Raw genomic sequence first — 23,646 nt, forward strand, 5'->3', positions numbered from 1 at the left:
TTCTCCCCCACAGAACTATGGCTATGCAGAGATTATTTTATCGCTAAGAAGGGAAATTAAAGAAATGTGTTTTAAAAGGAAAAAAGGGGCACCTGGGTGGCCCAGTCAGTTGAGTGTCCTTCTGACTCTTGGTTTTGGCTCAGGTCATGATCTCAGGGTCCTGAGATCAAGCCCTGCATTAGGCTCAGACCTGGGCATGGAGTTGGCTTGAGATTCTCTCTCTCTGTCTCTGCTCCTCATACCCCTCCCCCAGCCCCCTGGTGCTCTCGGAAGAAAGAAAAGAAAAGAAAAAAAGGAAAGAAAGGAAAGAAGGAAAAGAAAGAAAGGAAAAACACAGAGTTTATGCCCAAGAGGAAGATGCATTTTTGAAACAGCAGGTTATGTAACACTTCCAAAATCATGTTTTCTCCACCAGGAACACTGCTTTTTAACTTTGCAGATGTCTCTGCTTCTATGAACTGTGAGGTTTCCATTAAATGGCAACACACCTGCCCTTAAACACAGGCTGTCCTTGACAACCTCCCTGTGTACCTGGGTCTCGTCCTGCCTCTGTTTTAATGACGTAACCTTCACGAAGTCATCCTGGGACGTCACCCTTGCCCACCTGCGGACATAGTGCTGGTGATCAGAGTGAACAGTGGCCCCTGCCGCTGTGTTTGGGGCTAGTTGTGTCAATGCCAGCGGAAGGGGCTAGAAGCAGTCTCAGCATGACCCTCCTTCCTTCCCTTGGGCTCAGGACCCACTTGCTACACTCATGGCAGCCACCTCTGGCCTTTGACCATCATTTACAGAACGGGTAGGAGATTAGGACCTGAGATGAAGATAGCCTTATTCATCCGGCTGTGAGGCACACAGCTCCTTGAAACCGCTCTACCCTTGGCTCCCAGAAATCCGACATGGGCACTCTGTCTTCTGCTCATTGCCGACAGCTCAGCAGATGGGGAGCAACTGTCCTTTCTGTTGTTGGTATTATGAAATGACATGTTTCCACCTGCTTTCCCACTAAACTTATATTAAATGTGTTTTGAGGAGCCTGGATGACTCAGTCGGGTCAGCATCCAACTCTTGGTTTCGGCTCAGGTCATGATCTCAGGGTCCTAAGATCAAGCCCCACATCGAGCTCTGTGCTTAGCACAGAACCTGCTTGGGATTCTCTACCTCTCTCTCTGCCCCTTCCCCTGCTCATGTGCGCGTGCATTCTCTCTCTAAAACAAATAAAATCTTTTAAAAATATATATGTTTTTGTCCTCTGTACACTTCTCCCCTTTCTGAGCGTGGGTCGCTCACTGGTGGAAAAGCAATGGCTTAGTTAGGGCACTTCCTACGGCCCCCTCTGCTGTGCATGGGTCCTGTGGTCAGGGCTGTATGGAGGAGGCAGGATAGCGACACAGACTTAATGCCGCTGCCTCACAGAGGTCAGAGCTCATCTTAGGCTTGTCCACTGGTCTTTAGTGCACCACCAGACTCAGAATATCCTAGACCCAGCAGTCTCAGGATTTCTTCCAGTCTCAGCCCTGCTGCTGCTAACCTAGTGTGTCCTTGAGCAGGTCACTCAGGCCCTCTGGGTGTCATGCTGTCCCCTGTGGAGTGAGAAGATAGGAGCTGAGTATTCTGGTTCTTTTCGCTCTGAATGTATGGGATTCAATGACACATAAAATAATTCAGCTTCAATATAGGCAGCTGAACCAGGCCATGCTGACTCTTGGAATTTTAGAGTCCAGTGCAGTCGTCAACAAAGAAGAACTAACAGACCAGTGATGTAATAGCCCCTGAATCTTCTGGAGAGCTCCCATGATCACAGCTAGGGACTTGCCCGCCTCCTGTAAGGCCGAGTCTGTGGTGGCTAAGTGGAGTGCCCAGGGCCTCCGGCGGATGTACTGAAGCGTGCTGTCTTCCTGGGCACCTGGGCCAGCATCCAAACTCCCCTCCTGCTTCTGGGCCGCTCTGAGACACGCACCCCCCTTTTGAAACCCTTCTAGGTGGGCAGAGAGGGCTGGGAGCCCGAGGCCCGCGGCACTTCTCAGGGGAAAGGAAAGAAGCCACCATCTGGGAACATAGTTTTTTCTTCCTCTGGGAAAAAAGTGTCTCACCAAGAAGGGGCACATTTGAGCAAACAGCAACAGCTAACATTTACAGACGTCATCGCAAGTCTTTGTAGCTCTCGCTCAAAGCATTGTTTTTAAGTATCTGTTCTCCTTAATGACACAATCAGGAGTAGATTAGGATCCCTGTGTTTTCAGGTGATGAACCAGGGTCCAGAGGAACTAAGTGACTTGCCCGAGGGTACTCAGCAAGGGGGGAGCCAGGACGCAAAGCCAGACCCCTGGCTCCAACCCCTAGTTCTTCTCCAGCTGCCTCCTAAGGAGGACACGTTCTCCTTGCAAACAGCGGTGAGGCACGTGGGAACTGTCCGGCTGTAGGTTCCATATGACTCTGCAGGAGGTTCCCATGGCCTCCTGCGCCTTCCTGAAGGCTATGGTTTGGTTTGGGTTTTGTTTTCCCTCAGCTTAAAAAATTGGGGTAAGGGGCGCCTGCGTGGCTCAGTGGGTTAAAGCCTCTGCCTTCGGCTCAGGTCATGGTCCCAGGGTCCTGGGATCGAGCCCCGCATCGGGCTCTCTGCTCAGCAGGGAGCCTGCTTTCCCCCTCTCTCTGTGCCTGCCTCTCTGCCTACTTGTGATCTCTGTCAAATAAATAAATTAAATCTTAAAAAAAAAATTGGGGTAAAACACACATCACATGCAATTTACTGTTTTTTTTTTTTTTAAGACTTTATTTATTTATTTGACAGACAGAGATTACAAGTAGGCAGAGAGGCGGGCAGAGAGAGGAGGAAGCAGGCTCCCTGCCGAGCAGAGAGCCGGATGTGGGGCTCGATCCCAGGACCCTGGGATCATGACCTGAGCCGAAGGCAGAGGCTTTAACCCACTGAGCCACCCAGGTGCCCCGCAATTTACTGTTTTAACCATGTATAAGTGTAGAGTTCAGTGGTATTAAGTACATTCACAGTGCCGTGTAGCCATCACCACTTCCTATTTCCAGAACTTTTTCATCACCTGGGGTCTTTGTCCCTTTCTTTGATGTCTGCCCTTGAGTCATCACTGGGATTCCCTTAGAGTAACCCATGATGATGAACTTTGACTATCCTGTGTCCCCACTCTTGCTCTGGTCTGATAGTCAGGAGATGCCAACTTAGAAGTCATCCCTTGGGGCGTGTCTGGGTGGCTCAGTTGGTTAAGCATCTGACTCTTGATCTTAGCTCAGCTCTTGATCTCAGGGTTGTGAGTTCAAGCCCTGTGTTGGGCTCCACGCTGGGTGTGGAGCTGATTTTTTTTTTAAAAGACTTTATTTATTTGTCAGAAAGAGAGAGAGAGAGACAGAGAGCACAAGCAGGCAGAGTGGCAGGCAAGGCAGAGAGAGAAGCAGGCTCCCTAATGAACAAGGAGCCCCATGTGGGACTCGATCCCAGGACCCTTGGATCATGACCCAAGCCAAAGGCAGAGGCCCAACCAACTGAGCTACCCAGGCATCCCTGGAGCTGATTTTAAAAAGAAAAAAAAAAAAAAAAGTAATCTTTCAGCAGTGGTTCTCTAATTTTACTAGAGGCATATCTTTGACGCTGCAGGAACGTGGCTCTCCTCTCTGGGGCCAGGAGGTAAGCTGGCCCTCCCCAGCCTGACAGCTGTGTCAGAGGGATTCTGAGGGGCCTCCCCGGGACCGCCCTGTCTTCTCTCTGTTTGCAGGAATTCTGCTGACAGATGAGCTGGGAGTCCCTCACAAGGGCCCTAGAAAGAGAGCTGCTTTATGCCCTCCATGGGGATTTTTGGGCAATTGTGGCTTTGAAGAAGTTATTTCGGACACTCAGCTGTGGGTTTTACTTTTCTCTTGATCGGTTGCAGCATCATCTTCTGGATCGCGGTGCTGCCCGTTGCTTGTTCTGGGCCTGCTCAGAACGTGCTCACAATGACAACTCATGCTTTCTGTTCAGGCTATTTCCATATCCCTGTAAATGGGTGGTATGAATGGCCGTTGGCTGGACTGTGGTAGAATAAATTCTGTTAATGAAAAATCTTATATTATATCCCCAGCCTGTTATAAGTTTGTGTCTCTTTAAAAAGATAAGGTTTTTGTTGTTGTTGTTGTTGTTGTTGTTGTTGTTGTTGTTTTTAGCATTCTTGACTTCAGGGCTGACTGTGTTTGGAGACAATGTCTGTGTGTTTGGGGTGCCCTGCATTGCCCAAGGGACTTGGAGGAAGGACTGCACTTTAGGAGTAGACGGCAAAAGGAAATTGCTCCTGTAGGAAGTGACCTTTCAGTCTTAGGATGTTCCTGGTGTTCATGGGGGTCTCCTCCACGCATCCAGGAGCTGTTGCCTGGAGGCCCATCATTAACCCTTACCTTCCCAGAGAGCTCAGGTTATAGAGGAAACCCAGCCATGCAGGAGGGCTGGAAAGAGGAGTTTCATGTACTATCTGTGCACCAGGCATTGTGCTAAGCTGCTTTATACCTGAGAGGCTGTGGGTCACTTTTGGGGTGTATCCCCAAAGGACCCCCTAGAGGAGGGGGAGATGAGGACATGGAACAGGGTGGTTTGTCGAGGTGTGAGGGGCCGAGCTGCAGGCTAGAGCCCCGATGCCTTTGCAAAGCTCCTGACGAAGTGAGGGTAGTCCTGAGCCAGGCCTTCTGAGTGGGAACCAGGGAAAGTTGCGATTAGTCATACCACCAGCTAGGCTGTATTCCCATATGATCTAACAACACAGAACATCTTAAATAAGGTGTGGGTTCAGTACAACAGCATTAGGCGTGTCACAGCTCATGGAGGAGAGAGCCTAGGTTTTGCAGTTACATAAGCGTGGGTTTGAAGCCTGATGGCACCGGTCACTAGCTGCATGGTCTTCGACAAATCCCATAACCTTCCAGCACCCGTAACATGAGGACAGTGATTCCTGCCTCCTGGGGCTGTCGTGAGGGTGAAACTGGGTAAGGATGGCCAAGCCCAACACGAGATAGGGCCCGCGGCCCTGCGTGGCTGGTGCAGGCCCGGGGCTGGCCGAGGTTTCTGCGTCAGCGTGGACTCTGTCCTCTGAGCTGCCCCTCTGCCTTCTGCCTCCACAGTGCTCCAGGGCGTGGACAATTCGCTGGTGGGCCTGCACAACCAGAGCTTTGCCCGGGTCATGGAGCAGCGCCTGGCCCAGCTCTTCATGATGTCCCAGCAACAAGGCCGGCGGTTCAAACGGGCCACCACCCTGGGAAGCTACACCGTACAGGTGGGTGTGGCCAGAGCCACTGGGCTCTTTTAATGGACATGGGGGAGCGTCCTAGGGCCGAGTAAACCATGCTGCGTGCAGAGGAGCAGGTCATCAACAGGGCCCTTAGGTCTGGGGGGTTCATGGTTATGACCATCGGATTTGGCGGTGGGAGGGTGAGAGTGAGCTACATTCCCCTGACTGTCTCCCTCCTGGACTAGAAGATTTCAGAACAAATTCTGTACATGGGCACGTATTTATTAAACAAGAGTTACTGGGAAACAAGCACTGCTCCCCAACCTGTTCGGGAGACTGGACGGAGTCCCAGACCTCGGGGCCATCCACTCCTGTGGGTGGCAGACACACAAACCAATTTTCCAGGGGCAGGATTCTGTGATCCTTAAATAGTCAGTTTCAACCAACAGAACCCTCCACGTCCCTAACGGACAGGGGACCACGCAGGGACTTAGGCAAGGGAACCATAGCAGGCGCGACTGCCCGAATCCCCATCCCGTCTCTGCCGAATGCCAGTGGCCTTCCGTACCACTGCTGCCCCTTTATCGAAGGGTCACTCTTGAGATCCAGAAGCCAGAAGTGGCTGAAGTGCCTGGGAATTCATGAGCGGCGAGGGTGTGAACACAACAGACAGCCCTCTTGCTTCCCGGCTAGGGGAATTCCGAAATGTGTGTGTTCAGTGTCTGCCAGAGCCTTCCCATGGAGTTAAGCATTAGCTACCCGCTGTGGTAACTGGATTAATAATGTAGCTCTCCGAGTTCCCTGCCACCCCCATCACCTCCTGTCAGTCCGTTCCTCGCACCTCCTGGCTAATCTGTAAGCACTCAACTCCGAGTCTGCGTCAGAGGGAATGGTCAGACTCCATGGCCATCCCAAGGTAGAGGTGCCAAGCTTCTTTAGATTCTGGATTCAGTTCAAGTCAGAGTGGGAGCATCTCTAGCACGTTCTAGCCAATCCTCCTATCTCATACCACTAATTTCACTGAAGCTGAGAATGGATGGCTAATGTTTGTTATGCTAATTAGCAAGGCTCCTGGAGCTAGGGGTCAGAGTCCAGAAACAGGGCTGGTGGCTGCCTCGGGGGTGTGGGTTTCCTAATTGGAATCTAGCCTTCTGCCTCTGGAATGTGAACTGGTGATTGGCGATTGCCACATGGAGGGTGTAACTTAACCCAGACGTACATAGATATCACCCCGTCTAAGAGGAAGCGTTTTAAAGGAAATCACAGCCATTACTCCAGTCTGTCTGCAGATCGCGTCCCCAGGCAATTTTGAAAGTACAAAGAACTCATTTTCCTGCCTGAGTCAAGCGTCGTGCCCCGGAGGGAGACTCGGGGCCCTCCATTCACAGCTGGTGAATCTGGTCCCCTGTCCCATTGCTTGTTGCTTTCTGTCGGAGTCTTTGTAGTCTGTGACAGCCTGGGACCAGGTAAAGCCATGGTTAAGTTCTCGTGCCAGGTTATGATTTACCCTCTGTGGGGTCCATTTGAACCCTGTAATTCACGCTTCTCCAAATAACAGAAAGGGAACCTGTGGGACTCAGACAGCGAAATGGGATTTGCCTCAGCTGAAGGGAGAGAAAGAACAACCCTGTAATCCTGGTATTATTTGTAAACCTAGGAAACATAACACATTCTACATGTCAAAAAGAGACCAGCGAGGTAGTCTTCTCCTCATTTCTTGTGAGTACTCGATGTGTGTGGCCCCATAGCTGCCCAGAAAGTCTGAGTGAAGTAAGGAGGGATTTATTTCTGCAAATCCCTAGTTTACAGAGGCTGTAGATGACCTTCTCACATGGCTCTTGGAGAAATCTTGGTAAGAAGAATTTGCTATGAAATTGAAATTGAAATTGAGTGGAGTTATTAAATATTTGAATGCCCATTTACCTTCTACCTTTCTGTACAAACACTGTCCTTCCCTCCTCTCCCAGAAGGGACAGAAATGACATGCCTGAATTTCCCAAATAAAACTCACTCTGCATAGCTTTACATCATCCTTTCGCCCAGAGGCCTTTTTGCTGGGCTCAGATAATTTTAAAAGATGAGCCACTTTCATGAATATGGAAATGTATATGTCTAGAAAGTAAAGATATTTCTCTAGTGAACATATCTGAAAAATTGAGTCTGAAGAAGAAATACATAGGATCAGTAAACATTTTTTTTAAACGTTTAACTCCATTTGCCATCAAAGTAATGCAAATTTTAACCACCACAAGTTACCATCTTCACCTGCCAAAGATTTCTAATGGTATTATCCAGTGTTGGTGAGGTTGCGATGAAATGGGCACTTCCAAGCACAGTAAATGGATATGACCTCTGTGGAGGGCAAGTGAGCAATTTGGACGACAGCCTCCTAGATGTCGTGAACTTACTCCTGGAAGTTCATTCTGAGGAGATAGGGGTGAACACAAAGATGAGAGAGTAGAACAGTGTTTCTCAGTGTCCAGAAAAATGGTCCTATAAGGTGTCCTGGGGCAAAGGGGCTCTGTGGCCCCATCAGTCTGGGCAAGGGTTCATCCTGTAGCCCCTTCTTGAAGATTCCCAAGGCCTACTGGCATGCCAAAGACTCTAAAAAGACCTGCAGTAAAGAAATCCTTTAATTTTATTCAGCACACTGGTTTGTAAATTTAAGTGCCAATAAGAACCTTATTTTTAGTAATGCCTCTATTTCTCCAACATTTTATTATGAACATTTTTAAACACACAAAAGTGAAAAAATTATATACTGAACACCAATAAACTCACTATCTAGGTTCTACAATTAATGGTGTGACTACGTTACCCTTTAAGGTGACCTATTATTTCCACACCATAGATCAGTTTGGACTGATCTAGAACTTCATATACATAAGTAAATTCTCTTTCGTGTGAAGCTTTTTTGAGGCAATGTAGTGTTTTTTAGGTTCATGATGTTGTGTTATTCATGAGTTTATTCCTTTTTATCACTGAGTAACCTCCCCTTTGTTTGAATATACTGCAGTTTGCTTACCCATTTTTCTGCTGAGAGACCTCTAGACCTCTTCTAGTTTTCCGCTATTATAAACAAAGCTGTTATACACATTCTTCTACAAGTCTTTCTATGGCCATAGATTTTCATTTCTCTTAAGTGTGTAGGAGTAGAATTGCTGGCTCCTAGAAATGGTGTATGTTAGCTGACAAACTGCTAGACCTTTTCTCAAAGTTTACCATTTTCACTCCCGCCTACCAGATGTAGAGTTCCAGTTACTCCTCACACTCATCAACACTTGGTGTTGTTGGCCCTTATTTCAGTCATTCTGCTGGGTGATAGTGGTGTCCTGTGGTTTTACTTATAATTCCCCCATTGAGCATTTTGTATATGCTCCTTGACTATTCAGCTAACCTTCCTTTGTGAAGTGTCTGGTCAGTTTTTTAAAAAACCTATTTTTTATTGGGTTGTAGTATTATCTTTTTTTAATTGTTATGTATAGCAGACATACACAGGAGTATCAAGTCATGTAGACTTCAAAGAACACTAATAAAAGGAAGCCACAACCCAAAGCATAAGAATATTCCCCTTACCTTACCCCAGAAGCCTTTTATGTGTCTTCTCTGATTATATATACTCCTTTCCTTTCTATCAGAGTTGAGTGTGTTTCTGAATTTTAAGTCATGCCTGTATTTTCTGTGAGGTTTAACCATCCATGTGTGTATCCCTAAACATGCCATCATTTGGTTTTGCCTGTTTGAATTTTATATTCTGTGATTTGTTCCCTTTGCTCATTATCAGACTTTTGTATTCACCCGTATTGATACAAATAGGTGTGGTATTTATACTACTCTATAATATTTCATTGTGTGACTATACCATAGCTTATTAATCCCTTCTACTGTTAGCTACTTTTGAATTTTCAAGGTTTTTTTTTTGTTTTTTGGTTTTTTTTTTGCTGATGTGACCAATATTGCTATAAACATTTCTGTAGTATCTTTTAACATCCTATGAAGCTCATAATCTATAATATACACTTTGGAAAATGTATTTTCCATAATATTTATCAGTTGTTAATTATAGTAGTGAAAACTTGATAACAAACCATTAAAAAATGTAGTGTTAATTGAGTTTATGAGGCATGCATATAGTAGAACATTATGTAGATATAAAAATTTATGTTTTATATATTTATAATGATGATCAATTAGCCCCAATACTGAAAAATGAGTAACAATTTAAATCATTTGTTAAATAAGTTTATGAGGTGAGCATTGGAGAGCTGTGTAACCACTTATGCTTTTGTTGCATTTAAGGTCACATAAGGATGCAAGGAAAAATAACAATGTGTGATTCTATATAGAGAATAAGATAAATAATTTTGTAAAATAATAAATAAAAGGTTTGTGTGGAAAAAAACAAAGAATAGAGGCAAATGCTCCAAAATAATGTAATTAGCTTGGGGTGGAGGGATTACAAATTGTTCTTATTTTATTTCACTTCTTGATGCTTTTCTGTGTTTTCAAATTTTCTGTAGTGAATATGTATCACTTGTACAGGGAGAAAAGGCAACAAAGGTTATTTTAGAAAAGGAACTTTAAGTCCTGCTTTTATCTGAGATCTTTTGAATTACAGACATATAAGTTCATTTTTCTTTCCTTCCTGGCAATTGCAGGAGTTTGAAATTAGTAATCTTGTTTGAGAATAACCTAACATGCCCTGAATTAATGTACAGGCCTATTTCCAAATGAGGCCAGAGTTCTCTGGAGGCTGGAAGACCTCACCGTTTCAGCATTTTCTTCTCCAGTCTCAAGCTGTTCTTTCCAGATGTTTATATTTTCAAACCCTTTTTCTCCTCCCTTTCTTTCCCTCCAGCCATAGCAGGGCTTCTTGAGATGCTGGTGATAGGGAGGTACACAGAGGTTGATGTCTAAAATATATGTTGCGGGTCCTGGTAGCCACGGAAGGCTTCGGCAATCGGGAGAGAGCCTGCGGATCGCTCCGGTAATTGCAGGTTGGTTCAGGATGCCTTGTAAACATGGCCTCTCTTTTTCCGAAAGATGGTAAAGATGCAGCGGGTGCCGGGACCCAAGGACCCAGCGGAGCTGACTTACTACACCCTGTACAACGGGAAGCCTTTGCTGGGGACTGCAGCTGCCAAGATCCTAAGCACCATTGACTCCCAAAGGATGGCCTTGACCCTGCATCATGTTGTCCTTCTGCAAGCTGACCGTAAGGGGATAGTCTTCCCGTTCATTATTTTTAACACCTTTAAATATTTCCTGCAAATTAAAGTGATGCCCCAAACTAACATTAATGGACCTGGACCTAAACATATTTGTGTTGGAGAAGATTCTTAAATCAGTCAGCTATTTCCTGTGTTGTTTGAAGCTATAGGTTTTGGGTGAGGGATATGTTTTGAGTATTAGGATGATGATAATGGTGTTGCTTTCCCGCAAGTCCTACCCACTCATTCTCCTAGAAAAATCACCATGGCTGAGATTGTATCGTCTTCTGGGGAGTTAAAGATAATTTGGTTCAATGAGCATTTACGGAGTCCTGCATGAACTGTGCTCAGTGCTGCTGGACATACAGAAGGGGGCAAGACCTGGTCACTATCTCTAAGGAGCAGAGAAGGAGTGAATGCAGATACAAAGGAGCAGAATGCGGGAAAGTGCAGGGAGGAGGCAGAGGGATCCAGGGCTCGGGGGAGGGACAGTCTGCTCTGAAGGGCCACCCAGAAAAAATGAACAGAGAAAGCGCATGAGAAATAGTAGTTGCCTCCTCGATGGCAGGCACTATGCCCGCTGCCTTACAGCACTTTCCTCAGTTTCCCCTCTCACTGGGGCAACCTCTTTCAGCTCCAAATCCCAGCTGTGGAACCGTAAGCACAGGAAAGTTAGCCAACCGGCTCAACTCCAAGAGAACTGGTACTTGGTTCGCCAGGATATGAATCTGGATCTATCTGACCTCAACTGTGTGTTTTCAACTGGGTTACACGCTAAGATTTCAGCAGCAGGAGAGGAAGGGTGTGTATTCCAGAAAGAGGGAGCTACAGGAGCAAAGGAAGGGAGGTGAGAAGTGCTGGGCATACTTGATTAACAAGGGGTCCGACTCACCTGCAGACCAGAAACTCGAGGAAGAGCTGATGAGCTCAGAAAGGGATATTGCTTGGGAGACTGGAGCCTTGGATGGTGGGAGAAGGAGATCAAGCATAACACGATGGACTGTGGGGAGCTGTTGAGGATTTCTGGGCAGGGGACTCGCGTCATTAGAACCACCTAGTGTTTGCAGAGGTTAACCTGTCAGCAGCGTCCGGGATGAGAGGAGCAGGACTAGTGAGGAGGGTCTGTGATGACCCAGATGTTGGGGATGCAAACAAGGCCTACACAGAAAGTGAGGTGGATGGTGATGACGAAGGTGAGAGAGCTCCGCGGTGGATGTTTTAGAATGGCAGCCTGCTGAGCACCGGGCACGGAAGGTCGTCCTCTCCCATGGGTTTCCCAGCTGGTGTCCACACTCCTCAAGAACCTGGCTCTTGGCTTGTGGTTTGCCTCTCATGCTCATCTCCTGCCTTCATCCGGGTGAGTCCGGCTTCCTTGTTGGTGCGGAGTCACTTGTTGGCCTGCACACCCTCACCGATGCAGCTTTGCCTGAAACGATGGCCACCCTGTGCAATCTCGGCTTCTAAATGACGTCTTTAACCCAGAGTCTCTTCTTCTGTGCCTCTCTCCTTCCCTCCCTGTGGGTTCCGTCCCCACGTCTGGTCAGGTCGGCAACTTGCTTTTTCGGTTTTGCTGCATCGTCTTTATGTGAGTTCCCTGGGGTTCCATCCTCAGCTCTTTCTCCCTCTCCAGCTAGAGAATGAATTGTAGAGGACAGGAGTGAAAACCATGGCAAGCGCCCAGGAGAGAGGTGAAGGTATTCAAGGTAGAGATCAGAGAAGTGGATGGATTTGGGAGCTTCTGGGGGGACAGAGCTGATGGGGCAAGACAATGGATTCTGTGTGTGGCGGGAGGAGGTCAGGGTCAGAGGAATCAATCATGACTCCCAGATGTTTGCTTGAGTGCTGCTTTTGCTGTCATATGTTGAGAGGCAGGAGAGAGAGTTTTATTGGAGTTGGAGCAAGAGTGGGGAGATGGAATTGGGAGTTCGGTTTGGACATGTTAAGGTTGAGATGTCTGTCAGACATCCACGCAGAGCTCAGAAGCTAGAACCCTGGAGTCATCAACACAGGTGACAGATAGAGCTAAGGGAACAGGTGAGATGAACCAGAAGAGCCATGAGTATAGATGGGGAGTCCACAAGAGGGAAGAGCTAGAGCCCGCAATGAGAAGTAGGAGCCAGGGAGGTGGGAAGAAGCCCAGAAGAGCACAAGGTCCAGAAATAAGCAAAGAAAGGAATGTCCCGGAAGGAAGTGAGCTGCAGTGTCAACTTCGATTTTTGAGAGGCAACGTACTATAAAGACAGAGGTGAACTGGATTTGGTAAAATTGGCAATGGTTGGTGACCTTGGTGGGAATGGTTTCCTGGTGGATGTGGTGCCATTTTCTCTTAATAGTTTTGAAGTTTTGAAATCAGCCAACAATGTGAACCTGAGATCAACACCTTAAATGGAGAATTGTGGTGTTGAACAAACACCTTGTCCCTCTGAAGGGAGAGTGTTAACATTCTGTGCATTCTAGTGTCTCTAAATCACTAGGGCCACTGCATGCAGTGCCCTGTGATGGAGAATGCGATGCCCCCTTGCCCCCGCCATCACCTCTGAGTAATGGGCAACAGCAAACGTTACTGAATCGACCATGTTTCTGATGGAGGTTTTCACCTGCTCCACCTGATCTGAAAGGAGGCGCCCTTCACGGCAGTGATCCAGCTGCTAGAGTGGGGAAGATTCTCCCCACAATGAGGCTGACCAGAGTGGGGACTGGTTTACCTTACCTGGCTGTCAGACATTGCCGCAAAAAATGTCACTTCAAGAAAGCAATAGACTGATCCTTTGGCAAAGGGGATTTGTGTTCATTCAGTCTTTCAACAAATATTTTTGAGAGCCTGTTATGTGCCTGGCACTCTCCTGGCCCTGGAGAGATAGCAGTGAACAAAGCAGACAAAACCCCTGCCCTCCAGAGTTTCCATTCTTGAATGGGCAGATCAAATAAGCAAAATAAGCAAGTAAAATGTTAGATGTTCATAAGTGCTTTGGGAAAAAATGAAGCAGGGGAGGCCAGGGGGGTGTCAAGGAGATAAAGATCATGATTTAAAATGGTTGGGGGTTTAAGAAGAAGATCTATGAGCAACCACCTGGGGCTACCGAGGGGGAGGGTTTGAGACCCAGCAAGGATGTGGCTGATGGAGGAGAGTAACATCATGAGGTCAGGGTGCACGTGAGGGACCACAACTGCTTGAGCCCCAAAGACCACACCCCGAGTGGAATGAGAGCCACGGGAGTGTTTGGGCAGGAGAATGACATGGACTGAGCTCTCGCCAGTGACTGGGCCCTCGGCCAGACCCTCCCCTGCACGTGTGTGCTCACACACACACACACACACACACACACACACACTCTCTCTCTCCATTCCAACTTAGAACTGGCAAACTGTTTATTTCAGAGAGATGACTTTTCATAAAACCATCCAACCTCCCTGGGGTTCAGTTTCCTCATCTGCAAATTGAGGGTAAGAATAGCACCCAAGCAAAGAACTTATCACAGAGCCTCACGCACAGCAGAGGCTCAGAATGTGTCGTTGCCCTTTATTATCCTTTCTCTCCCCAAGTCCTGGCAAATTATATAGCCGTTCCTGCCTCTTCGCTTCTGTATATGACTTTGCAGTTTTAGATCACTGTACCAATGAATGCACTGGGTTTGAATAATTTCAGTTGACCTAATTTTACTATCACTTTGACCGTTAAATGAATTTACTAATATACATATGATAAATGTATTCTCTTTCCATCTAAATAGAGGTGAAAGGATTTTACATACTGCACCAAGAAGGAGCATGACACCAAAATGATAAAACCAAGTAAAAGCAAGACACATGTAAATATTAACTCTTGCTAATGAAATATACATTTAGGGTATCATGTTCTGATACGCTCTGCATTTTTCTTCACCACAATAGAATAGCATACCCAAAAGAGGCATACGGTTATTTTTCATGGAAACCATAAACTTTGAAAATGTTAATGGCAGGGTGCCTGGGTGGCTCAGTGGGTTAAAGCCTCTGCCTTCGGCTCAGGTCACGATCCCAGGGTCCTGGGATCGAGCCCCGCATCGGGCTCCCTGGTCGGCGGGGAGCCTGCTTCTCCCTCTCTCCGCCTACTTGTGATCTCTGTCTGTCAAATAAATAAATGAAATCTTAAAAAAAAAATGTTAATGGCATCAAACTCACTCGTAAATACCAAATTACTAAAAGCAGTAGCAATTAAATGTTTGATGTCAACAGAAGCATATCATCTAATGAGCTGTTTTCAGAAGTTAATAATGTGATTAATCACTGATGGATAAAAACTATGGAAAATAAGTTATTTTATACTAAAGAACTCCAGATCCTAGTGCTGCTGGATGAGAGGCAGATCTTAGCTAATGAGGAGCTGTTGAAGTCAGAGAGAAAGACCAGCTGACTCATCCTGTGTCACTTGCCAGTGGGGTCTCTAAAGTGTTCCAGAGTCTTGTCCTCAGCTTTGTGGGTCTAGTAGCCCTTGGAATTCAGCAGGACCAGGAGGACCAACTTATGCTAAGCAGACTTAGAAAAGACTGGTATATAAACCAGACTGGTAGTATATTAACTTAAAATATAGACTAGAACTACCAAAGAGATGGGACTTCTTTAATTGGCCCTTAGTCTCTGCCATACGAATACCTACATGGGGAGCCAAATTGAAACAGGAATAATGGTAGTTCATTTATACAGTCATTCAACTTCTAATTGAGTACCCTGTTCTAGGCCCTCGGAGTGTAACAGTGAACAAGAGAAGAAAAAAAAAAAAACCTCCCGACTCTCTTGGAGTATACATTTTAATGGAGAGGCAGAGACAGAGGATGAGCAAATACATATGTATCGTATCAGAGAGTAATGCTTGTTTTAAAGCCTTACATTTCCATGTGTGGCCTAGGGGCCTGTTGCATGGACACCACCTGGGAGCTTGTTAGAAAGGCAGAATCTCAAGCCTCGCCCCAATTCACAGAATCAGAATCGTACATTTGAACAAGATTCCCAGGCGTTTGGCATGCACAGGTTTGAGAGGCGCTGCTTAAGAGAAGAATTAAGTAGGATGAGGGGAACGGAGAATGCTGGGGGCAGGGATTGCTATCTGATAGAGAGCAGATGTAGTGACACTTGTTTACAGCCCTGAAAGAAGTGAGGGAGGGAGCCACGGATGTCTGGGTGAAGAGTCACTCTAGATGGAAGTATAAGCTGGTGCAAAGGTCCTGAGACAGAGCAGTGGGCTGTAAGGCCAGAGAAGTAACAGGGTGGTTGGAAAAGCAGATAACTTAGGGTCTTCTAGAAATTATAAGGACTCTGGCCTTTACTCTGAGGGGAGTGGTAACCTCTGGAAGGTTTTGAGCAGAGGAGTTTTGTGATCTGAGTTTCTAAAGGATTACTCTGCTGCTGCATTGCAAATAGATTATAGAAGATAAGGGACAAGGTAGGAGGCCACTGCAGTAATTCAATAAGAGATGTTGGTAGCTTGGACCACAGTGGGAGCAGCGATAGAAAGAAGTGAACAGATTGTGAATTTATTTAGAAGGTGGAGATGACAAAGTTTGTTAATGAATAGGATGTTGGGTGAGTGTAAAAGGGAAGGGTCAACATTGATAGCAAAGGTATTGACCAGAATGACTGGAAGGAAGGAGCCACAATTTATTGGGTTGGAGACTATCACAAGAAGAATGAGTTTGGAGGAGAAATTGAGACTTGGGTTCTAGACATAGTAAATTTGAGATGTCTCTTAAGTATCCAGTTGGAGTTGAGTTAGCAGTTGGATGTAGGAATCTAGAGTTCAGGATAGTGGTCCTGGTTGGAGATCTATCCCTGAACATCACCAGCATACATGGTATTTAAAGCCTTGAGTCTCTGAGATAATCTAGGGTGTAGGAGAGCAGAGAACTTGGGTGGGATTAGGGGACAATATCAATAAGCTGAAACAGCCACTTGCAGCCATCTTGTCCACCAGGATAGACCTACCCCAGCTGGATTCCCCACATCTGCCAGTTGGGATACATTCCTATGACATGGCAAGTTCTTAACTGCCCTTTGGCTCTCTCTTCTAGATTTCCTATAGACCCACTCCCTTCCAATAACTCTTTCTAGATGATTGTTTTGGTTACGGTTTTTTTTTTTTTTTACTCCAGTTCTAAGAACACATTGGTCTTTTTGATTGGACAAAAGTATCTTCTAAGCTTCTCTGCCAGTGATCATGGGGGAGACTCATCCATCTTATGCCAAAGACTTTTTCTGTTTTACATTTTCCTAACCCACTTAATAAAAAAGTTGAAAGAACCATACCGTGAACACCCTTTGTTCCCACCACCTAGATTCCATCTTACTATACTTTCATTTTCACATATTTATTTGTCTGTCCTTCCATCCAGCCATTAATCCATCTTATTTTTTCTTGATGCATTTTGGAATAAGTTACAAACATCAGCAACTTCAACCCTAAACACTTGAGCATGCATATCGTTGCCTAGAAGTCAATACTTGTTTATGATGTTTAAGTAAAATTTATATAGAGTAAAATGTACAGATCTTAAGTATATCACTTGATGATTTTTGACAGATGTATACACCCATGTGCCCCTAACCCCTATCCTGATATAGAGCATGACCATCACCCCGTTGCCCTTTGTAGGTTAACTAGTTCCAATCCCACCTCCAAAGAAGCACCTCCTGGCCTAATAACACATTCTTCCTACTGACAATATTTTCAGTTACTCCTTACTCTGGCTTTGAGAGCAACATGCTCCTTACGATTAGACCAAGTCATTTCCAAGCTTCCCCAGACACACTTGGTGGGGGTAGATCCATCTACTCAGCTGTGTTTTTTAATCACTCACTCAGAGGTGACTTCACTCCAGTGTTTAGAGACATCTCTCCGTGGCCTTTGCCTCCTGCCTCCAGTCCAACTCTGACCCTCAGATGTCTTCTCTCTTCTCTTTGGATTCATGGACATCACCTGTAGGGAAAATTGATACCATCCATCTTCCTCTTTCTCTTAGTAATAGTGAAGGCTAGTATTTATTGAGAACCTACTAGGGACCACACCAAAGGTCCACCTGTCCCTCATCTCTCGGCTGCCTAACAAAGTGATAGCCTCGTTTTACAGATGAGAAAACAGAGACTCAGAGATCTTGAGTTACTTGCCCAAGACAAGAGCCTTTCTGATCCCAGACCCTCATGTCACAATCTCATGACTTGGGACCAGGGGTGTAGGGGCTACTTTCCTTCTGCTAGTGTCCCTTGTCATGTGCTTCCCTCTGCTTTTCCCACAGCCGTGGTGAAGAACCCACCCAACAACCTGTGGATCATCGCCGCGGTGCTGGCGCCCATCGCCGTGGTCACCGTCATCATCATCATCATCACCGCCGTGCTCTGCCGGAAGAACAAGAACGATTTCAAGCCAGACACCATGATGAACCTGCCTCAGAGAGCAAAGGTGCGTGAGGCAGTGAGGAGGGACTCTGCCTGCCTTTTCTCTCTTGGCTTTTGAGGCCATTGCAAATACCTTCAGAAACATTCTAGCAAGCCCTCATTTTGGAGGAGAACTTTTCTTTCTTTGGAGCCTTAAAAAATTATAGCAAATTATACATAATATAAAATTTACCCTCTTAACCCTTTTCAAGTGTGTAATTCAGTGTTGTTAAGTATATTCACATTGTTGTACACCCTTTATGTTTATAAGCAGGACATGATAACAAATGCTTCTCTAATGCTCTGCCTTCACCATAAGTGCTTCCGATAGCTTTACGGACAGCAACTCAATCCTCCCAGCAATGCTTTAAGGAAAGGCCATTATTTTGCAGGTGAGGAAACTGAGGCACAGAAAATCAGGAGCTAGGTAGACCTGAAAGACCACCTAATCTGACAACCTCCTTTTGTAGAGAAGCAACCTAAGATCACAGAGTTAGTAAGCAGCACAACTGATGGCAGAACCAGGTCTGTTAGCTCCGAATGCAGGGCTCTTCGAGACTCATTAGACTCTCAAAATGGTCCTTCCATTGGCTGGAGCGGCATATCGCCAAAGGCTGCCATGACGGGCAAGCTGCAGAGCCTTGGCCAACCAGCCATCGAACACCGATTCAGCAGGTCCACCGAAGCCTGGCTGGGAGCCCGTCCACCCTGCACAGCTGCCACACCTCTGGTGACTGGGAGCAGAGCAGACTCTGGAAATTCCGAAGGCTACTTTTCCAGTCACATAGCTCCCTTCATGATACTCTCTGAGGAAAATATGATAATGTCTGATGTTTCAGTAACGCCCCACCATTTGCCGGCTTCTTCTGGGTCTGTCATCTCGTTAGCTCATCACGGCAGCCCTATAAGATTGGTCGCAGTCGGGCCAGGTTTTATTATTTTCATATTACTGTTGAGAAACCCAAAGGAAAAGAGCAACTGTGGGAATTTGTCCAAAGTCACCTAACTATTGGCAGAGGAGCGACTCTGGCTCAGACCTGTGTGTTTGGGCTCTATCCCCGTTATACACCTTCCTGAACCCTGAGATTTGGCAGGTAAACTCCTCTTTCAGCACAGAACTTCTGAGCTCTCTCCACCTGTGCAGGAATGAAATGGCAAAAGAAATTCCGTTCTGTTGGAATGAATGTCATGGAGATGGTCCTTGCCAGGAGTCATGCCTGCCTAGTCCTTTCTGGATGGTCGCACCTTGCTTGGGCAAAGGAAGTCAAATGGATTTTGTTGTTTACTAAACTAATTCACCTGTTACAATGCTGCAGTTTGATCAGACATTCTGTCTATGAAAGAGCCGAACTCCAAAGAATGTTGTTCTGCTTCTGTCGACCCAAAGGCACCCGCTTTCCAGAAGCAGCACTGTGTTGGCAATGGTCCAAGCAGTGAGACATGAAACCGTTCCAAGAAGGGGTATTTGATTCCCATCTTAGCTTAGTTACAAACTGAGCCTTTCAGACATAACAGTAATTACCAGAATCTAATTGCAGCCGAGCCCAGGAATGCAAAACCTGCCACACGGAGGTTGTAGATGCCAACTTTGTGTTACAGATTAAGCCAGAATTTTATTAATTTGCCAAGGTGAGGTGGGCAGCCCACGATTTCAGCACAGCTTCTGGCTGGAAAGCTGTTGGAAGCTGGAAGAGATTCATGTTTGTGGGTTTTCATCGCCCCTTCCATGTTCCTACCTGGGGCGTGGTGCTTGAAGAGATGCCTGGCCGATGTTGACAACCAAGCCGATTTACGATTTACGTTCTGTCTTCACTCGAGGGTGGCGCGCCAGTTGTTTTCTCCCTCAATGAGGCAGGGCTGAGCGCTTTGATTTGCAAAGCCCTTTTATCCCAGGAAGCCAGCGAGGTGGAACTGCCTCTTTCTTACTGCAGTCCTTCTGCTCTTGCAACCCAGGGACACTGCAGTGTTTGAGAGGACAGAGCCGCCTGCATCACTCCTCGCCACCCGTGTGTGTGAGCAGAATTCTTTTAATGCCAAGGGACGGGGCGGGATGAAAAAGTTTGCCTTTGTGACCAGTCCAGAGAGCGGGAGGATGGCCTCTTCGTCTCCAGGGACATCCCTGCGTCTTTAGAATGCAGGCTGCCGTGTCCGACGACGACATTCCTGGGGATCCCTGCTGAGACTGGGTAATAGACTTGAGAGGCTAAGCGGAGGTGAGTGAGTGCGCACGCGCGCGCCTGTCCTGGGAGCCAAGGCCGGCGCGTGCACGCCACCACCCTTCTGCAGAGACAAGGTACCATAGACGGAACGCTGTTAACCTTGGTGGTCAGTTGGGCTTCTGCAGGTTGAATGTTGAGAAGATGATAAATGCCGGAGGGCCAGGCATCAGGGTTTTTGTGACCTTTTTTCCCGGTTCATTTCTCTTTACTCTTTGTTCATTGGATTCACAGCCTTTGCCCAGTGGTTCCCTTCATATAATTGATGAGAACATGGCTCCCTGGAACAGGCAGCCTTACGGGAAAGTAGTTAGGGCCACATCCAGATGCAGGATGGAGCTTGGAGGGCCCACAATGGTTGGCATGACCATCTGCTCGGGACAGGTCAGTCACTCCCTAAAGATGCCCAGCTGTTTCCTCTCTTTCACATACTATCTGTGTGACCTGTACTTAACCTCTTTGTGCCTCAGTTTTCCCATCTGTGAAATGGGGGATGATAACAGTATTTACTTATAGGTTGTTGGGAAGATTAACTGAGCTATGAAAGTTACTTTGAGCTGTGCATAAATATTACCTACAAGTTGGTCTTTATTTTTTAAATTTAAAATCAATTAATTAACATATAGTGTATTATTAGTCTCAGAAGTATAGTTCAGTGATTCATCAGTTGTATATAACCCCTAGTGCTCATCACATCACATGCCCTCCTTAATGCCCATCACCCAGTTGCCCCATCCCTCACCCACCTCCCTCCAACAGTGCTGTTTGTTTCCTGTGATTAAGAGTCTCTTATAGTTTGTCTCGTTCTCTCTCTGGTTTCATCTTATTTTTTCTTTCCTTCCCTCTTATTCATCTGTTTTGTTTCTTAAATTCCATGTATGAGTGAAATCATATGATATTTATTTTTCTCTGACTGACCTGTTGTGCTTAGCATAATACCCTGTAGTTCCAACCATGTCATTGCAAATGGCAAGGTTTCATTCTTTTTGGTGGCTCAGTAATATTCCATTATATATATGAACCACGTCTTCTTTATCCATTCATCTATTGGTTGGCCTCTATTAATATACATGCTTTTTTCGTAAAAGGTCAGGATAACATGTCTACCTTTGAAATTGTTGGGGATTATTTTGATCTGATAATTTTACAAAACTCATTGAAGCAACTATAGATACTTTATGATATCTCAATGGTGTTAGAGGTCACTAGTGTGTGTCCAAGGGCAATTAACAAATCACAGGTGATTTTTCAAATTGAAGGTTGAAAGACCATTACCCACCAGTCAGAAGAGTAAGGGACTAGTCTTGAGTCTTTCACCACTTAGCTGTGTGATCTTTGGAAAGTCACTGAACCTCTCTGAGCTTTTGTGTTCTTACCTGTAAAATGAAGACTGTGATGTTTGCCCTGCTTCCCCCACAGGGTGGTTGTGGGCATGAAATGAGGTGTCAGTGTTTTGCAAGCTGTAAGTCCTGAACATATGTGAGAACTGTTATTATTAACGTAATTAACAGTAGGCCACCCTTGACCTTGTCATTCTTTAATGTTTCTCTTTCTGCTCACTCATCATCAACCCAGTCCCCTGAAGTATCTATAGCAGATAACTTCAACCCAAGGTAAAGGGTGAGGGCCAAATACAGGAAGAGTGGGGCAAGAGGGAGAAGGCCAGAGCCAGCTTATTGTTATCTAGGTTCCTGGGCAATCTTAACTATCATTAGAGACTCTCAATTCCTTGCCCAGGCCAGGAGTCTCAGCACAGGAGCCAAGCCAAATACAGTAGCAGATGCCCAACCAAGATGGCAGGCTGCAGAAGGAGAGGAGAGGCCACGGGAAGAATCACCAGGCAGTGGTTAGATGTTCTGATTCTGCATCACACAGAACTGGATGCAAATCTCGACCTCACCACGGACCAGCTGCGTAGTCTGGGGACGTGGCTTAACCTCTCCACATCTCAGTTTCTTTATCTTTAAAGTGGGGACTCATCATAATAAATACACATCTCCTTGAACCACGGTGGGCATGAAGTGTGATAATTGATGTCACGCACTCGGCACTCTACCAGTAGTATCAAAGCCTCCTTGAGGGTGGGGGCCTGCTCTTATTCATCTTCATATCTCCAGCATCAGGCACAGTCCCTGGCACAGTCCCTGACCCCTATACTAAATAGGGTCATGGAGGCATGGGAGTACTACAGAAAAGGGGCCCACAGGAAGTATGGCTGAGCAGATGGGTCCTGCCAGGCTGTGTGGGGCCCGAATGCCTTGCTGAAGGGTTTGAGTGCTATGAAACAATTTTAATGGGGGAGTGACATGACCTGAGTGGTTTTCAGAGAAATAGCTTTAGAAGCTTGTCAGGGGTGAGCCTAGAAAAGATGTGAATGGAAGCAACAAGACAGAGCCAGGAGACAATAAAACAGTGGACCTGGGGAGGAAAGGTCAGCTTCTAGAAACATTTCCATCGAATCCCCTTGGTGACCGTCGGTTGGAAGAGCAGGCAATCCAGTAGTCTAGGAGCATGACTAGGCGGTTCAAAGGCTCATTCTGTTTCATGTGGCCCCACCGGAGGGAGGGAAATGAACAGACAAACACTATTTCAGAAGCGCATTGCCAGATCCTGGCACAAAATGTCCGGGGTCACCATCTGGGTCGGGTTATGTGTCTAAGTGCAGAGGGAAGGCTGCGCACACTTACCACAGGGAGTTTCCCTGGGAATTGGAGGAACGGTCCATGGCCAAGCTACAGACAGCCTGACGTAAGGAAGCCTTGCTGGATTTAGCAATAAAACTTCCTCTTGTCCTGAGATGCGGTAGGAGGATTTGACACGTTGGGCCACAGCCCTAGACCATTCCGTGTAGCTGGATGCTCCTTGCTACATTTCTTAGCCAAATTCACTGCTGAAGGCAGGTGTCCTCACATGTCAGGTTCTAAGGGAACCCACGTGGTGGAGGTTGAGTTTCATCCCCAGATTTTCTTGAAGAGAATCACAGATTTCTATTTCACCTGGCCTGTGATTTAATAGGAAGATGAACAATATTAACTAATACTGACTAAGAACTTCACATGGGCCAGGCATGTCACTTAATGCTGAACATGCATTTATTACTCAATCTGCGCAGCGTGTCTTTGAGGGTGATTAAATCGTTTTCACATACTTATACATTTAATCCTGTTTACCCTACTATGATCTCCATTTCACAGATGAGGAAACCAAAGTGCCGAGAATTTCAATGTCTTACCCGAGGTCACCTAGCTAATACGTGGGGGGACCAGGAGTGAAACCCAGGCAGCCTGTTTCAGAGCTGGTGCTCCCCACCACCCCACTGTCCTGCCCTGAATCACTGTTGTGCTGCTCTGGGGTGGAAAACAGAACAGAGACACTCTCAGGAATTGTTTAAACACGCCTCTTGGTTTTTTATTGCCCCACTAATAGACGTCTGTTGGGTTTTGCTCACAGCTGCCCTATTCACTTGGGATTTCAGACATTGTGCAATAAAAGCCTTGCTAATTACCCAGTAATGAATCATAGGAGAGCCATAGGTCTGGAGTCGAGTGATTCCCCAAATCCCATTTTATTATTAATGGTGGTCCTCACATGTGGAAG

The 23,646-nt window shown here is 46.3% G+C and overlaps 1 protein-coding gene across 5 annotated transcripts in view; it reads left to right on the forward strand.

Annotated features, from left to right (window-relative positions):
• KIAA1549L (KIAA1549 like) overlaps window positions 1-23,646 on the forward strand; it is a 249,203-nt gene that overhangs the window by 158,275 nt on the left and 67,282 nt on the right. For 3 of the 5 annotated variants that reach the window (XM_032840968.1, XM_032840965.1, XM_032840966.1), the window contains 4 exons: window positions 5,113-5,264; window positions 10,263-10,434; window positions 17,695-17,858; window positions 20,284-20,433. In XM_032840968.1, coding sequence (XP_032696859.1) covers window positions 5,113-5,264; window positions 10,263-10,434; window positions 17,695-17,858; window positions 20,284-20,433 — 638 coding nt within the window. The remainder of the gene's footprint in view (window positions 1-5,112; window positions 5,265-10,262; window positions 10,435-17,694; window positions 17,859-20,283; window positions 20,434-23,646) is intronic. The other 2 variants (XM_032840969.1, XM_032840967.1) reach the window with 1 other exon arrangement.

The sequence above is a fragment of the Lontra canadensis genome, unplaced genomic scaffold (assembly GCF_010015895.1).
Source record: "Lontra canadensis isolate GAN:19392208 unplaced genomic scaffold, GSC_riverotter_1.0 scaffold118, whole genome shotgun sequence".
In the NCBI taxonomy this organism is placed as follows: domain Eukaryota; kingdom Metazoa; phylum Chordata; class Mammalia; order Carnivora; family Mustelidae; genus Lontra; species Lontra canadensis.